The 17,500-nt window shown below is 38.5% G+C and overlaps 1 protein-coding gene and 1 long non-coding RNA gene across 2 annotated transcripts in view; one reads left to right on the top strand and one right to left on the bottom strand.

Annotated features, from left to right (window-relative positions):
- The first annotated feature begins 2,224 nt into the window (after window positions 1–2,224).
- On the top strand, window positions 2,225–3,514 carry LOC137971850 (uncharacterized). The gene has a single exon (XM_068818598.1). The coding sequence runs from the start codon at window positions 2,225–2,227 to the stop codon at window positions 3,512–3,514; it is 1,290 nt and encodes a 429-aa protein (XP_068674699.1).
- A 6,372-nt stretch (window positions 3,515–9,886) lies between these two features.
- LOC137969512 (uncharacterized) overlaps window positions 9,887–17,500 on the bottom strand; it is a 20,014-nt gene continuing 12,400 nt past the window's right edge. Inside the window, exon 3 of the long non-coding RNA XR_011116681.1 lies at window positions 9,887–12,701. This is a non-coding gene — a long non-coding RNA (uncharacterized lncRNA). The remainder of the gene's footprint in view (window positions 12,702–17,500) is intronic.

The raw sequence follows: 17,500 nt of genomic DNA, 5'->3' as shown, positions 1-17,500 counted from the left end.
CAAGGATGGCTGTGTCAGAGACGATTTAAATTTTCGAGTTTCAGTTTCAAAATATTTAGGAATCTAGATATGGATAAGATGCATTGTATTCTAAGCCCGTACCTTGCAGGTCGGGAGAGTTCTATCTATAGGGCCGGGATTTTTCTCCTTTTTTCCCACTTCGAGCGTGGTGGAGTTTTTTCATCCTATGGATTCGTTGGTGTTCTTTCGCGTTCTCTTTTCATGGGCTATTTCAAGTTTGTTATATGCGTATTTTACAGCTGTATTATTTTTTGTTTAATAAACATACCGTGCGGCCTCCAGAGAGCACGCACTCATTTGCGTTTGGTGTCATGTCCTCCTTTCTGTCGAGGTCACGCACGGGTAATGTACAAGAGAGGTGTCCTTAATAGAGATTGATTGCAAACCCCTATATCTGTTGTGACTTTCCCGCGCACATTGCTGGCTGTATATATGTATCTAACTTACCATTTGATTGGCTTATTTCGTCCCTGCCGCCTTTTATTCTATGATTGACAAAATTAAGAAGCTTTTTTTTGTTTCAACTGGCCAACATTCAATTAATTGAAAAACGAACAGGTCGCCATTTGATTATGCTTTCAACCGTAAGCAAACACACACACACAACTGTTTAAACTTAATTAAAATGAACTTCATTTTTAATTTAGCTTTGCTTCTCAAATATTAACACGGACCAGCTGCGTATTTTTATTTTCTTACAAGTGTCTATAATTTTTGTACAATAAAAATATGCTTCTAAAGATGTTGCTCTACAAATTTGAATTTGCGGCTTTACTAAACGGCACACTGACACCCTAGTGGCAACATTTTACACTTTCCAAGAAACGTAATATTGTTATAGCCATACACCGTTACACATTTGGGGGATTTATAATCAACAATGCTATTATAACAAGAAATGTGAGTTTTTAAACCATGAACGCGGCTCACATGAGTTTTTCTACAGGAGTCCCGTCCCCCTCACAAGCTTTGAAACGTAGTTGGAATTATACACGTCTCTGGCAGTACGATTGTGTGCTAATAGTATGTCAAGAGACGCTTCTATGTCACTTGTGGCATTGGTTCCCTGGCTTTTGTTTACGATGCCCTCTGATTTAAAAGCATCAATTTGTCGATTAGGATCTTGGTCGAGTGACTCAAAGTCCTGAATGCCAAAGAGTGACGTGTCCGATAAGTCAATTTGGGAGACACCGCTCGAGACATCATTCACCTCGTCCAAGGCTTCCTCGGTCTCGAAAGCGCCACGTTGTGGATAGGTCAACTGGTAACGCGACTCGAGATCAGTGCCCTGGAAGGGAAGTAGTGGTGTGTCCAGGAAAACAGGCTTTGCGGAAACGATGTTGTAGGAGCATAGTATAGAAATAAAAGTGATTGAAACGATCTGTTGGAGACAGAAATACTTCAATCCGTTTAAAGCAATGCCAAAAAGACTGGGAAGTCAAGATTGCAGCAGGGATGCAGCGTTATAACGCTGGACTTGCAGCAGGTGCACCGGTGCAAAATCCCGATATATGACCGACACTTAAACCACAAACTCAACTTGACTTGACTTACGATAAATCTATAAACGTGTGATCAGTTTTTGTATGAAAAAGATACTATAAGTGCTGGTCTGGCGATCAATGTTCGGGGTTGGAAATAAATCATATGTATATCAAGTTTTTGAAGCGTGGGTTAGAGAAGAAACTGATGGAGAAGTGGACCAGGTTCTTGCACTTATCTCAGTGGACAATGTAAGAAATTGTCTGACTCTTATAGACACCTAGAAAATTCAATTTTTTGGGCTTATTTGACCTGCTCCCAACTGTGAGGGTGTGAATGGGGTTAACCGACTAGCGACAAAGGTCTAGAAAATACTACTGACTACCGACAAAACGAGGAAAAAAATACCGACTAGCTACAAAAAAATTAACTGGGATTTACCGACAACCGACAAAGGTCGAAGATTTTAACCGACAACCGAGAAAGTAACGAAATTTTAACCGACAACCGACATGTGGACCCCCCCATTCAGACCCTCAACTGTGTGGCTTCATAGCTCAGTTGGTATAGAGCAATGCCACCGGCACATCGATCCTAGAGGTCATCCCGTGGAGGCCGCCCGAGGGACAATTGTTTAAATGTTGTCCAGATAACTGCAAAGATCACTTAATTCTCCATTTCGTAATGTTTGGGGTTTGTTACCTTCCGCAAAGTCTATGATATGTATTCAGGGGCCTTAGGCCTAGGCTTTACCATCCTTACGTATAATGGTCGTTACACCCTTGATCTTATGATCACTCGCTCTGACGACTTGTTTGTATCTGATGTATGTACATCTGATATAGTCATCTCTGATCATTCTCCTGTTCTCTGCCATCTCAATCTTGTTAAACCTCTTTGTAAGACGAAATTTGTCAATATTAGAAATCTCAAATCTATCTGCCTTGATTCTTTCAAGCGTGATATCAGTGTCTCTCTCGCTTGTGTTGATAATTCTGATATATCTAAGCTGGTTTCACACTATCATGAGGTGTTTGCCTCTACACTCAACACGCATGCTCCACCGAAGCGTAGAGCTGTTACTGTTTGCGTTAAAAAAGGGCCTTGGTGCACGCCTGAAATTGACCTCCAGAAGAAAGTTAGGCGAAGGTACGAACGTCGATGGAGGTCCACTGGACTTCCTACTGGCAAGCAGAAATTTTCTAAGCAATGTGCTGTGGTAAACAAGATGCTGTTTTTATCTAAACAGCAGTATTCTAACAGTGTAGTTGCTGATAATGAGAATGACCAACACTCTCTTTTCAAAATTGTTTCTAATTTGCTCTATCCTAAACAGAACCCACAGTATCCTCCTAGTTCCGATCATACTTGCCTGGCTATTTCTCTTATTCAGTTTTTCACTGATAAAATAAAGCGCATTAGACAGGGTTTTTCAGCTGTTCCTGACACAGTTCTATCGCAATTAGATATTATCACCTGCTCATCTGCTTTTTGTTGTTTTAAGGCAGTGAGCAAAGATGATGTTCTACACCTAATAGGGTCGTCAGTGAAAGCGTGCAGTCTTGATCCAATTCCTGCCTCTCTTTTGTTAAAGTGTCTGGATTCTTTTTTACCTTCTTTGGTGAGAATTATCAACCTTTCTCTGTCTAAAGGAGTGTTTCCTGATCCTCTTAAAGTGGCCAAACTCACTCCTATTCTTAAAAAAGCTAATGCTGATCATGACGTTTTTTCAAATTTCCGTCTAATTTCAAATCTTCAGTTTTTATCTAAACTGATTAAAAAGGCTGTTGCATATCAGCCTAATTGTTATCTTGCTAAACATGATCTTCATGATTTGTTTCAGTCGGCGTCTAAAGCTATGCACAGCACTGAAACGGCTTTGGTACGTATCTACAACGACATCCTTCAATCTGTTGATGCTGGCAACTGTGTCATTGTGATTTTCCTTGGTATGTCAGCTGCGTTTGATACAGTTGTTCATGATGTCTTACTTGATAGACTTCAGTGCTAATCGTTTTGGTGTCAGGGATGTTGTTCTAAGCTGGTTTAGTTCGTGCCCCACGAATAGGAAGCATGCAATTCGTTAGTATCAATGAGTCTTCCTCGTGCCTTGTCAACCTTGATGTTGGAGTGCCACAGGGCTCAGTACTAGGGCCTCTTCTTTACTTGCTCTATACTTCTCCATTAGCTGACGTTGTTAATCGTCATAATGTCAGTTATCATTTTTACGCTGATGATTCTCAGTTGTATTTGTCGTTTAAGGGTATTTGTCGTTTAAGACAGTCTTTGGAGCAATGTCTCACTGACATTTCATCTTGGATGCTTGCTAATGGTTTGAAGCTAAATCATGATAAAACAGAGCTGATGTGCATCCACTCTAGGTTTCTTAGTCGCCCTCCATTAGATGAAATCGTATTTTGTGGTTAAAATATTGTCCCTTGTATTTCTGCTGTTAATTTGGGAGTAGTTTTCGATGAATGCATGACTGGAAAACTTCAAATCAGCAAGATTTGCAAGTCGTCTTACTTTCACTTCACAAATCTGTCTTCTATTATAAAATATCTTACTACTAAATGCTGCTCACACTATTGTTCACGCTTTCATTTCTTCCAGACTCGATTACCGTAATGCTCTTCTTTATGGGCTCCCTAAATATCTTGTTGACAGGCTACACCACGTTCAGAATTCTCCTGCTCGTGTTGTTACTTTTACAGGAAAGTTTGATCACATCACCCTTGTGTTGATTGATCTTCATTGGCTTCCTGTATACTATAGGGTTATCTTCAAGTTGCTTCTGTGCACTTATAAGGCCTTAAATGGTCTGGCTCCTTGCTATCTGTCTGATCTTCTTTCCTATCGTTCCTCTTGCTACTCTCTTCGCTCTGTTACAAATAAACTGCTTGTTGAACCTAGAGTTAAGCTCACCACTTATGGTTTTCGGTCCTTTTATTCGCTGCTCCGAGACTTTGGAATAGGTTACCTTTGAATATTCGTTCTTGCTCCTCAGTTGCTAGTTTTAAAATAGCCTGCGTGGCAGGCCGTAGAAAGGAGCGCCGGAGTGTAGGGAGGGAGGGAGGAGGGACGGCCTGCAACGACGCTATTGTTTTCTCGGTTTTTTTCGTCCACCAGATGAACGTAAAAATCCTGATTGGTCAGATTTTATGAATTACTCAATCCGTCGTTCTGATTGGTTAGCGACCTGTCATGCAAGGGCATGGGTCTTCTCAATTCAATATTCAACATGGCGGATCGGTTTGAACTGTTGCTGAAGGAAACGATACGATCTTTGGAAGAAAATGGAATCAAATTCATGCTAAAAGCAGAGCAAAAGACGGCGATCAGACATTTGTTTGAGAAAAAGGATCTTTTAACCGTTTTACCAACAGGCTATGGAAAGAGTCTAAGTTTTCAGCTTCTTGTGTTGCTCGCGAAAAGAGCAGGAAATTATGCTTCTTTGTTAGTCATATCGCCTTTTGTCAGTATCATTAACGACCAGGTTATGGCAGTCGATGCCATGAATTTGACTGCTTGTAATATTTGGCTCAGAAGCTAGGTAATTTGGAAGACATCGAAGGAGGGAATTTTAATGTTGTCTATGCATCAGCGGAAAGTGCCACAGATAGGCGATTTCTTCAATCACTGAAGAAGAACACTACTTTCAGTAGCGGTTGAGTGGCTTGTGTTGTGGATGAGTCGCATACAGTTGAAACATGGACCGGTTTAAGGTGAGGGATTGTATATTTTAATATACAAACGACATATCCAAATCGTCAATTGCATTTAGACAACACATTGCAATGAACTGCTCTAAAAAAATCGCCGGTTTTTCCGCGGTCGTCAAATTGTAGAGATTTTTTGCTCTTCACATTGGACGCTTCCATTACTTTTTCGTTTCTTTTTGTTTCAGGAGAATTAGTTCTTACGCTTTTTCGATTAGGAGGACTGCTGCGTGCTGCAGGCGACAAAACGTCGAGTAACTTTCTCTTCGCACCTTCGGAATTCTCCTTGTTTTCTTCTCTCTTCTGCGCTAAACGTGTAGTTATGAATGGGAAACGTTCACACAAGTTTTTGATCTTCCGATAACAGGCATTGCAGGCCACTTGCGACTCGTTGTGAGAAGCAATCACTGTTATCCCAAGTTCTTCAGAGATTCGCTCAAAACAACTCCGAATATTTCTTTTCTCGCCGACGGTTTAAATATAAGACTAATATATTTACACACGATTTCGCCACACAGTTCCCATATGTCACCTTCAGATTCGCCTGGCAAACTCTACAAACATCGTTACAATTGTTTTCTTTTTTGGGTCGGCCTCTTTTCCCTTTTTCCATCCTCCAAAGATATTCAAATTACTTCATTTTCTCGCGCAAAAAATGAAAACAAGAAATACGGAAGCCAGAAACAGATACAAAAAAGCGGCATGCTTCTGATTGGATAATTTTGACAGCCAGACATTCCACAGTTGAGTGGGTTTTGCATATTTAATTAGGGGGCGGAATGAAGAAAACAATAGCGTCCTTGCAGGCCGTCCCTCCTCCCTCCCTCCCTACACTCCGGCGCTCCTTTCTACGGCCTGCCACGCAGGCTAGTTTTAAAAGCAGACTCAAAACGTTTCTCTTTACATTATTTCTTGATAAGAGGAAATTTAATTAGTTATTTGATTTTTCTTTTAAATCATTTCGTTTTTTTATCGACTGATTTGATATTTTTTTTATCATTAGTGATTCTATCATTATCATTTTAATAATTGTTGTTTGAAATAATAATAATATTTTATAGATCGTTTACAGAATTAATAATATTTATTGTATAATAACATTCCATAGAATGTAATGTTTTTAAATCGTTTTATTGTAAATTACTGTAAATTGTAAATTGTAAAGCGCCACGGACAGCGATACATGGATGTGAGCGCTATATAAATATAAAAGTTATTATTAAAAGTTATTATTATCTAGATCTGAGAAGCTTGGAAAGCCTAAGCATTGAATAGAGTTAGAAGAATACCACTTTATCTTCAGGTATCCTGATAAAGATCTCCAGAGTTTGTCTGGCTGCCGGTCGAATTCCCTCATGCCTTGTAGTCTGACGTTCTTTCATTTCTTCAGTTCAATAACAGGTCGTGTTAGTGATTGAACGGTAGGCTAGGCGCTTCCCTTTACCGGAGTAATAAACGCGACTCCGCTCAATCATCATCATTGATCAAGTACGTAGGGCTTAGGAAAGTAAGGTGTAGTGCTAAGATATTGCTGACAAAATAATTAATCGGAATTTGAAAAATAATTCAATTTACGTAAATCGGGGCCAATGATAAGTTTGAAATGAGTCAAATATATTGTGAAGGAACATTTTCCAGTTGTGCATTACTCATTTAAAATTGTAAAATAATGAGAATAAATAAGAGAAAAAACTAAGCAATGCATTTTAATTCTTTTAAGTAAATTGTACTTACTTGCGATGGTGTATACATTCTTCTAATGACTGTTGCTTGATGGTGAGTTTGTAATCGATCTTAGGGAGCGCAATAATCAGTCGGAGGAAGAGAAATATCTCTCTGACTTGCGCTTTTTTGTTAATACTGAGGAATACCGAAATTTCTGTGAAATAAAAAAGAAACATACCTTGCCGGTTATTAAATATAAGGATTTCACCGTTTAAGTTTGCAAGAAATATTTTTGTTAAACATCTAGGACTAACTTGACTAAAATGCTTGTTTTCACTTTGATGATGTATTGAATACAACCCTTCTAGTGTCTAACATCTTTTCCAGTCACTTTTCTTCTTAACGCACGTCGTGCATGGTCTATATAATAAGCTAACGAAAAAGGCAATAAACAGAGAATTGTACGGCGCTTATTTGCGATCAGTAGAGAAAAAAAACTCAATTTGGTGTTTTGAAGTCTAAGACAACGACTTTATCTATGGCGACCACGTTATAAGCTATGAAAACTACAAAAATAAAAACAACAATAACTCGTGCATCAACTTTTAGTTAAGAATGCTTCTTTGCAGTCGAAAATCTACGACTGAAGTTAATGATCTCATCTCAATCCTTTCTTTTTGGTGCTTTTCTATCAAATTTCGATTTTCCAGCCAATTCTATTTGTTTTTCCTTGTTTGAACGCTCGATTTGGTTCCTATATCACGGTTCGGCTAGTTTGCACTAGTTGAACGGTTGTATTAGGGAAAACGTGAAAACGTAAACCTCCAACTTTGATTAATAAATGTTATTTTTCGCACCATCGCAGTTTTGTAGAAGTACAAACCGGAAAGGTGATCTAAAACTGACGTAAAGCACTTCCCTGTTATGATCGAAGGGATTCATTTGAGCTTATGGTGCATTCATACGATTCATCAATCATGATGTTCCCTTACAACGTTCAACACAGCATTATTTACTCACCTCAATAAAATTGCTTTGATCACCTCGAAAGCTTAATCTTGTTATACCTTTAGGCCATTCGGAGCATCTTTGTACTCTTCGCCGCTTAATTAGTAATTCTGTTATATACGTATAAGGAAAATCGTCCCAGCTCGGCAAAGCGTGTTCGAGCTGACTCCACCTACAGATAGACGGAAGTTAAACTTTTATTTTCCCACATTTAACCCGATCTGTTCCTTGCACACAACCTTCCGTCAGTGAAAACCGTGAAACTGACGAAAAAGGCATGTGACTTAAGATTGAATATTATTTTAAATTTGGAAACTGACGTATGTGCAATGCCCAGGATAATCTCATATCCAATCGTTGTAAACACGGTTTTTCATGTGACAGCTAGAGAAGTTACGTTTGGTAGACAGTTTAAAAATCTTTTTATTCGTAGTAAGAAAAAAAAAACATTTACTGTGGCTATTTTACAGAAAGTGTTCAGCATTTCAACCAGAAACTCACATGGAAAGAAACAATATACTTAAGTTTGAATTTACTAGTACAGTGGGTGTCACGAACGCATTACCTTTAGAAACTTCTTCTCATTACTTCCGATGGAATTAAACGGCGACACGCTGGAACGAAAGCAGCCTTTTAATTGATAAGAAATAGATTTTCCACGGCGTCACACTGTTGGAGTTAAGTCTCTCTTTGTAAAACTTTTGTGCATCTTCTTCCGTTGAATGGTCCATACCGTGGGCGCAAGAAATAGCAAACAATGTGCAATTTCTTTATTGCGCATGTGCTGTTTCCACACTATGTTTTCTTGCCCTTGGCGAAGCACCTTTTGCTCGGGCACCTCCAGAAGCGACCAATGTTTTTCAGATCTTAGAATTCAAACAATTTTATGCAACGGTTTAATATAGCAGAAACCAAGAAAGTGAAACGCGCTAGACATCTTCAAAATGCTGGAGAGAATTCGATTTCCCGATTTCATTTTGCAGTCTTGAATTGTAATAAAGTGTCTTACGACGATTAATCGTACCGTGGACAGCAATTTACGTGGACTAACGCGTCGTCTTTAAAACGCGCTTAAATGTTCCCTTCATCTCCGTGATGTGTCTTTATTTTCTCTTGTAGAAATATGAATACCCAGCGTTCTAATCAAATTAGATTTTAATCTAAAATCTAAAAGCTCTACAAGCTCATTCAAGTCGCTCGTTTAAAAGACGAACAAAAGTTAAAAAGTAGGCGTTAACTTCAGGAACTTCACGAACTCCGAAGCTTCTGATAATGAAAAAAAAAATGTTTACACTAAGTGGGGTCTACACAGGAAGTCTGTTGTTAACGGTAGCAACAGAAAATGTGGTTACGAAAATTCCTTGATTATGAATTGATGTCAAATTCCGGTGAATCTTTTTCGGCTTGGGTTTTGCCAAAAATAATAATATTGACGCAATGGAATGTTCGAAACAGGAATCATGACGTTTTGCTAGAGATAACCGATAGCTTTGATGACGTTTATTTGTGGCTAATTTAAAACCATTCATAGCACATCTTTGTGACTAAAATAGGTCCTGTTTCATGCTCGGCCTTGAAAGATTTGCAAACAGCATAACTGTAATTTACTTTATGATAATACTCCTATATTTTAGATGTGCAGGGGAAGAAACATTTAGTTTCAATTCATCCACCCCCAAACCTCTCATATCGATTAACTAAGCCATCGTTTAGGTAAAGTGACTTGTTTGTTGTTGTTATTGTATTGGACAGAGGTAATAGAGAGCTGCAAAGAACGAAAACATTTCTACTGCCATCTTAAAACAAACAAAAAAATGATATCATTTTTAATTTGTTATACTTTACGTAAAAAGGTGCGAGATGCACTTTTTTGCCATAAATTTAAAGCATGTTTTGCAGCGAGTGCTTTCACTATATTTTGACACTATATCCGGAACTTTGTGAATAATTATCTCTTTATTCCCGGGATTAAATTACCGACAGTTCCTAACCAGTTTTCCACTTGTGTGGTTAAATTTCCGTGTAAACAAACAGGTTTAAGGAAACAACCCCGAAAATTAAAGAGTTAAAAGATATTGCCTCTACCTGACATTCCTCTAGAAGGAATAGAACAGTACACCTGGCATGGAGGAGATATCTAAATTTGTCAGTTAAAACCCTGAACTCTGTTTGATGTCGTCTCACCGACCATTTTAAGAATAATAACTTAATGAGTCAATTAAGCTAAATGAATGTATACTTTATGATAATTATCAATAATTCAAAGCGCTCAACCCCGAGGACTGGGTTCTAATTTAAGTACATTTCTCGGCTCCACTCAGAAGGAAATTCCAGCAATGAATTTTTTGGGAGGCTTGACGCTGATATTTCATTTTTTATTCGTTTTAAGAATACTAATATTAACTGTATTAGAAAAAAGAGTCGATTGATGCCTGAGAATCTATACAGTTTTTATTCATTGAGTAGAAAGGTATACTGAAAATGATACACCCGTTGGTCGATTTCTCTGCAATGTACTGTGAGTACATTCAATTTCAAATCACTTTGTAAAGCTAAATACGAAACTGTTTTCATTCGCAAACCAAAAAATGTCTCTTACTTAGAAAAAAAAAAAAAACAGTTAAGGTTTCGAAAATTACTCGAATGTTAATGTACAGGAGCTTAAAGAGAAGGTTCGCCTCTCTTCACTTGAAAGTCATATCGCAATTATGATTTCGTTGCAGTACCGAAAACGAAAATGTCAGACTTGACCACCGCGGTGAGTCCACACAATTATACCCATTTCGAGCGAACTATTTCTACATCACTTTTCTCGATTTATTTTAGAATCGAAAATGCACCTTATCTCTGTTGCAGAGTACCACTATAGCTGTCTCAAAATGCGCGAAAATAGCATGAGTACGATATATAAGCAGAATTTTCGTGAGATATAGTGGCCTATGGATTCAGACTAGAAACTTCAGAGAAGAACTGATTTGCACTCAAAACTGAATTTTACGATGAACAACAACAAAGAAAAAACACAGGTAAGTCACACCTTTTTTGGTGATGGAAAGTTCATTTTGTGAAGAATTCCAAGGGTGTTTTTACCCTAACAAAAGGTTCGTTCCAATTAATGTTCGAGGCACTACCGAATGCCTAATACCGCCATATGCTTATGCCTGTATCGCGAATGAGGGCCAGGCTTAATTAAACGAGTTGAGCACGAGACGATGAATTTTCAACTTTCCCCGTTCGACTTCGTACTCTACCACTTTCATCCTGGAATCATTTTTTCAAAGATCCAGTAGAGAAGACGCTATCCAGAATGTAAAATATTCTTCGCGTTAGACATTGACAAAAGGAAGCTTAAGGTGCGACAACGGCAACGGCAACGAGAACGTCACAAATTTGCATATTTAGTGGGGGAAAACAATAGCTTTGCACGCCCTGCACGTGCGTTTTTCACTTTTGCCCATTTCTTTGCAATTGCCGTCGTTTGCAAGAGAACAACGTGAAATAGCCAAATCCACGGTTTCATGAAGAACGTCAGTACTTAAGGATAAATTTTCATTTTCTCCCCTAAATTAAGCGCCTTTCCGACTAGTGCCATTTTGACCCTTGTCATATTTTAAAGGCTGACATAGTCATAAGCGATTACAATAACGTGAATTTATATTTTGAGGTGACGTCATCGTAGTGCCGTGGCAGTCGGCGTTGCTTAAAGTGCCCCCGTAACCAAAAAAACAATTGTCATTTTTCTTTGGATTTCAAAACCATGTTAATTAAACACTAAGCGACCAAAGTTTTAAGCCTTGATGTCAAAAAGACACCTTTTTATTTTAAATGGAATTTTCCTATTTAATAGTCCGCCATTACTAACTTTCAGGTCTTGAGAGAGCTGGATCGAGGAGAAAATGACCTCAAAGGCTAACTAGTTTAAGAATGCAATGCGTGTGTACGCCGCAGAATTAATATGGAGCACGGGAGTTTTGGGCTTTCAGACTTTTGAACTCGCGTTTTTTGTATGCAATAAGCTGCATTCTGACGCTGAAATGTTAAGCTAGTGAGCCTTTGACGTCACTTTTCCCTGGATCCAACCGTGAACGTGAGCAATGGCGGACCGTGAAGTCCAAAACTTAACCCAAAGTAAACGGCCTTTGGATAAAATTTTGCCAGTCAGGTGTTAAGCAAACACACTTCCAAAATCTGAAGAAAAAACAGGAAGTGATTTTTTTTTTTTTTTATCACTGGGGCACTTAAAGTTCCTTAAAGCGGGTTTTGGAGCACGCCTTTATGTTATTGTCTAAATACTACTAGCAAATGAAGCTCTTTCGATCTGCAGTGCTAGTTAGTGAATGTTCTTTGGACAATAACAGAGGAGAAAATCAATTGGAGTAATACTCTTTTTCCCAACAGACGATTTTTCTTTTGTTCGTCCTCTTAACGGCCGCTTAGGAGATCAAATCTCTTTCCTGGAAGAAACACGCGCAGACCCAGCAACACCTCTTCACAGAAACTAAGTCACCAATCAATGCTTCCCTTCCCACTGCGCCTCTGGACACCCGCTTTGCGCATGACCGTATTGTCTGGGACACATCGCTTCACAGATGCGCAAAAGTTATGAGACGCGAGTATGATTCTTGCAGAGGGCGTCATGTCGACGTTATCAAATGTTCACAGTACACCAGCACGTGGTTTGTCTTGAAAAAGGCGTAGTTCCTCCCTTGTGTGAAGCCGTTTATGGACATCCATATTCCTTTAAGTGTTGCCCAAAAGAATTGTTGGTGTGCTTAGTGCCAATTGAACTTGAAATTCAAAGTCAAACTGCAAAAATGTAACATCTGTCAGTCATGTTGTTAATCATGGAAAGTAGATTATCAGTTACGGACGCTATTTGCTAGAAAAAATAAATCAACTTAAATCTAAAATAAAAAGTGTGAAGTTTGCATGTTTGTTGACAAAATAGGAAAAGAATTGAAGACCCATCAGTGCATGCGTACACTGTAAGAATGAGAGAGGAATATGAGAGAGGAATATGAGAGTATAGGGCTGTTTTTAGCGATGAAAAGTCACTTTTGCTAAAGTTCATTGCTACATGATGTCATCGAGACGAGGGCTACATTTTTACGTTTTTAAAATATACTTGCGTTTCATGTTTTCAACTTTGTCCTTTCAGTAACAGAAAGCCATTAATTAATGTTTTGTTACGATGGTTTCCAATTTATGAATGGGATTAATTAAGGTATCTGGTATTTGAACCAAAAGACATCTTGCATGGCTAAAAAAACCCAGGAAAATGATAACTTTTTGAGTTATGTCTTTTCAATGAATACTGAATTCTTGACAACGCGTTACTCTAACGCGATCATTCCTAATTCATTTTTCGCTCTTTTTTGTGAAAATGTCACCTCAAATAACGTGAAAACGTAGAAATACTCAGACTATTTAATGATGTCAGGAGTTTTTAAAGCGACTTCTTTTTTTCTGAAACCAATGACTCAAGGATTGTAAGAATAGCCCCTCGATTTCCCCTGTCGTGAAATCTGATATTAAACGTGAAACAGGTGACTTAATCGTTTTGGGAAACGAGAAGTGGCGATAGATAAATCACGCTAAAAATAGGAAGGAAACGACCGTCTTCCGCGTACGGAGGCGGAGTTGGCCGAAACACGCTTTCTCGAACTGGGGACGGAGATTACGGAATAAAAATGAATTGCGAAACATATAAAAACCCGGTTTGAAATGACTAAAGGCATAAAGAGCCAAGCAAGTCTTCGAATTGAATCAAGGAGAGGAGTCCCACTTAATTCAAACGTGAGTAATTCATAGAGCCCGTACGTACGAGCATATTCTATTATGCTGGACTATGTATGATATTTTATTCAAAGCATGCAAGTGTGATTAACTCGAGTAATTTAGCAATAAGTCTGCAAACTTAAAAGGACAAAAAAGTAAAACTATTCTGTGGATGAACGGGATTCGAACCGATGACAGTGCAAGTGCTATCGGTTTGACATTGCGCAAAAGGCGAAGAAATATACTGGGGTCGTTCTGAATCCTAAATACTTAAATGCTACCACTTTTCGAGATTGTTGGTAATACGGCCAAGAACTCACTAACATTGTTGCTTTTTGGTCAACTTCAACAAATATACGCGGGCTTCTCCGCAGAAAGTCCTACATCTTTGTGGGCTCAAAAAGCTACCTTAGAAACTGAATCAGATGTAATTAATGGTTGCGGGAAAGATCTTTTTTGCATTTTGGCAATGTATAGTAAAATGAATTACACCCAACGTGGGAACCTTGAGTTTCAGGTTTTTTTTTTAGAAACAAAGGCCTGAGGGATAGGTAATTAAGATATCTCGATGAGTCGAATGTTAACCCAATGATAAACAGATTTCAGTAGGCAGATGTACATTCCATAAAATACACTTTTAAGTCATGCATTTAATAGAAGATTGCGATACAAGAAGCACTTTTCGCTCACTTTTTGTTATTCCTTAAAAGTTTACGTTCTTATCGCAGTTGTGCCCTCATAGCATTATTTCTTTTAGGTCGATCTTTCAACTACACCTCGAAGAATCAGTCAAAAACAAAGATGAATATTGCAGCCAAAGTAAGTAAAACATCTTGTAGTTAGGCCTCGCGCGCCTAAGAAAAATGGCACGTGCCAGGATGAAAGTTGCCGTGTGTCCGAACGCGGTGAACCCGTTTGATTTCATCTCACTGTTTCCTTCCTTTCAGCGACAGCAAATTAAAAACAAAAAGATGGAAAGTAACAGGATTTCAATGTTTTTATGACAACCTAGCTACAGCCACCTCTTTCCCTTTCTCGTTGACGACAAACGCAAATCCAAAAAGACGAGTTCAGCATGACCTTTCGGTGAATTGAAAACTGGCGGCAATCGGCAGGTTGTTGCTAAAAGCATGAAAATCCTCTTATTGTAGCTTTTCTCCCTGTTTTGAGAAGGTGCTTCGTCTCTGTAGCCAACAGGCAAGACATCAGCCAAAATCAACCGAGTTATTTCATTTTTTGCATAGCGCCAATTTCAATACGTCGTCTGCCCTTCGTCTTAATAGCGGGGCTAAATCTCTCAATTCCTTCGAATCTTGCAGGCATCAGCCAAAAGGTCTAGTAAAGGAAGTATGTAATATTTTTACACCCGAACTGATGGCAACGATGATAGAGCCTTCAAGGAGACCTCAAGTTCCTTATATATTACCGAGTATATATGGCTATAATTTTCTTTGAAATGGCAAGTTGTAACTGAAGTCATAACCCAGAACTCTCCATCGGCGAAGGAACGCGGTCTATCAGTTTTCCATCGACGGCTACTTCTAGATATTTGCGGGAAAAGAACTTGGCGGTATTGTGTTCCTTGCACAATCCATGATAGCCCATATTTGCTCGATTAAACCAATCAGAAGCATTTTGGTCACCAGGCCCAATTTAATTGGGCATAGCATAATTTGGCGGGACCCGTACTCTAAATTTGGACAACACAGTAAACTGATAGGTCATGGTCCATGAGCAAATAAGACTAAGATCGACACTTCTGGGTAATGCATGGGCTTCTGGTAATCAGAATTAGGAAAGTGCAACAATCAAGTTAAAACTATTTGAAAAAACAAGAATTAAAAAATTGCCTCGAAATAACAGTCAAGATTGAAAGTACTTGGACTATAGTTTCGACTTGTGTACAGAGCGAATTGAAGGAAGACTTTCTAGTGACGTGGAGAAGTTTCGAACCATCCTATACAACTCGTTGTCTTGACCTGAGGTGCTTTATTACATTTGACGAATTGTAGCTGTTTTCCGAAGTCCTAATTGCAAAGGACTTTCAACAGGAAGTCATTAAATTAATCTAACACAGTACCCAGAAGCTACTGAATAAAAGACAATTTTAATATTAACTGCTAAATGATTTTTTAAAAAATGTACTTATCTTTATCAAAGTTATGCTCCATGGACTTTAAGCAAAATAACTCATATCCTTTAAACGTATTACAGGAATAGGTCATTTTCGAAATATCAATATTCAGCTTGATAGTGAGGCAGAAAGGACAAAAACAATAGAAACAAGTTGCAATGGATTTGAAAGATATTAGCATATCATCCACTTTCCTTTTGTGTTAGTCCACTAAACCTCTCTTTAAAGCTGAATTTTAATATATCGAAAGTGGCCTATCTTAACCTTTATGACCCTATTCATGCACCGTTTTTCTCAGTTTCGTTAAACAAAACTCCATGTCGGCTGTAAAGTACTATTTTCGTGTAGGCGAAGTATCCCATAAAGCGGTTTTCAATTGAGTGTCGAAAGTAATTAGGGAATTACTTTGGTTTTGCATCTACTTCACTCAGTGATTGGTTCAAAGTTTTCGCGCCACTTTTTCAACCAATCAGAAGTGAAACCAACACCAATTGTGGCTTGCACATTTTCCCACCTTTTGTGTCGGCTACGTGTAATTACTTCGAGTTTTGATTGGTTTACTGGATTGTCTCCGTCCTTTTTGATTGGTTAAAGTAATTACTATGGTTTTGGTTTTACGACACTCATTTCAAAACCGCTCTAAGATGATATTATAAGCGATTTACTGTTGTATGCCCACGTTTTCCTTAAAACTTCACGGTGCTTTGTAATGTACGCCGGACAATGAAGCACATATGCCTTTTGATAGAAAAAACGTATGAAATTGTCATATATATCAATAAAGCACCAAATAATCAGCGTTATCTTAACAACTTTTAAAATATGGTCCAACTGATAAGGATTTATATTTTTGTTTGAACAGATGATTTTCTTTGGAATTCTCGTATTGAATTTCTCAGAACAAGGCAAAAGCAAGCCTTTTCGCCTGGCAAACCCGTTACTTCGCAACCAAACGTTCTCACAGAAGTCACGTGATCACGAACGTTTGCCGTTTCAAGAGGTGTCCATTAAATCAGATGAGAACACAATCCAAGAACGTGAAGTTACAAGAACTCTGGACGGCATGGTGAGCAGACAATCTGCGCATAATCGCACAGCAAGGGACGTAAATAATCCCTGCATTTCTAAAATCGAATGGACGTACGACAAATGCAGGAAAATGTACGTTAAGAAAACGCATTGTCATAGTGAAAATGTCGCTTGTTTATCAGCAATAGCCGACTACGGTAAGCCGCTATGCGTAACAGTGTACGGGACCGAAGCAAAGTTCCTTAAAAAATGTAAACTTTTGCCAATTGACTGCCAATGTGCTGCCTGATCAAAACTGAAACTGTAACAATATTTATAGTTCCATTTAGCACACTTTTCAATTATTATATTACCACTGTTAAGAACATTTGGTAATCACTTGTCCTTTAAACAGCTGCATGGCCTGTTTTATTGACGCCCTAAAAAACTGAAATAAAGAAGTATTTTATACTGTTTATACGGTAGCGCATACATCTTCTATACGTTACTTACGAGGATGTGACACTACAAAATGTTTAGCCAGTCTAGATCTTAGTAGAAAGCGGAGAATAATTGTCACAGTAACCTATTTTAATGGCCCAGCTTTTAAGAATTTCCTGTAGCACAGAGGCAGATTGTTCCACGCTAAATAACAAGGGCACCCAACGAGCGAATTAAGCCAAAA

The sequence above is a fragment of the Montipora foliosa genome, chromosome 9 (genome assembly GCF_036669935.1).
Source record: "Montipora foliosa isolate CH-2021 chromosome 9, ASM3666993v2, whole genome shotgun sequence".
NCBI classification, from domain to species: domain Eukaryota; kingdom Metazoa; phylum Cnidaria; class Anthozoa; order Scleractinia; family Acroporidae; genus Montipora; species Montipora foliosa.
This window is presented reverse-complemented; position numbering and strand designations above follow the sequence as displayed.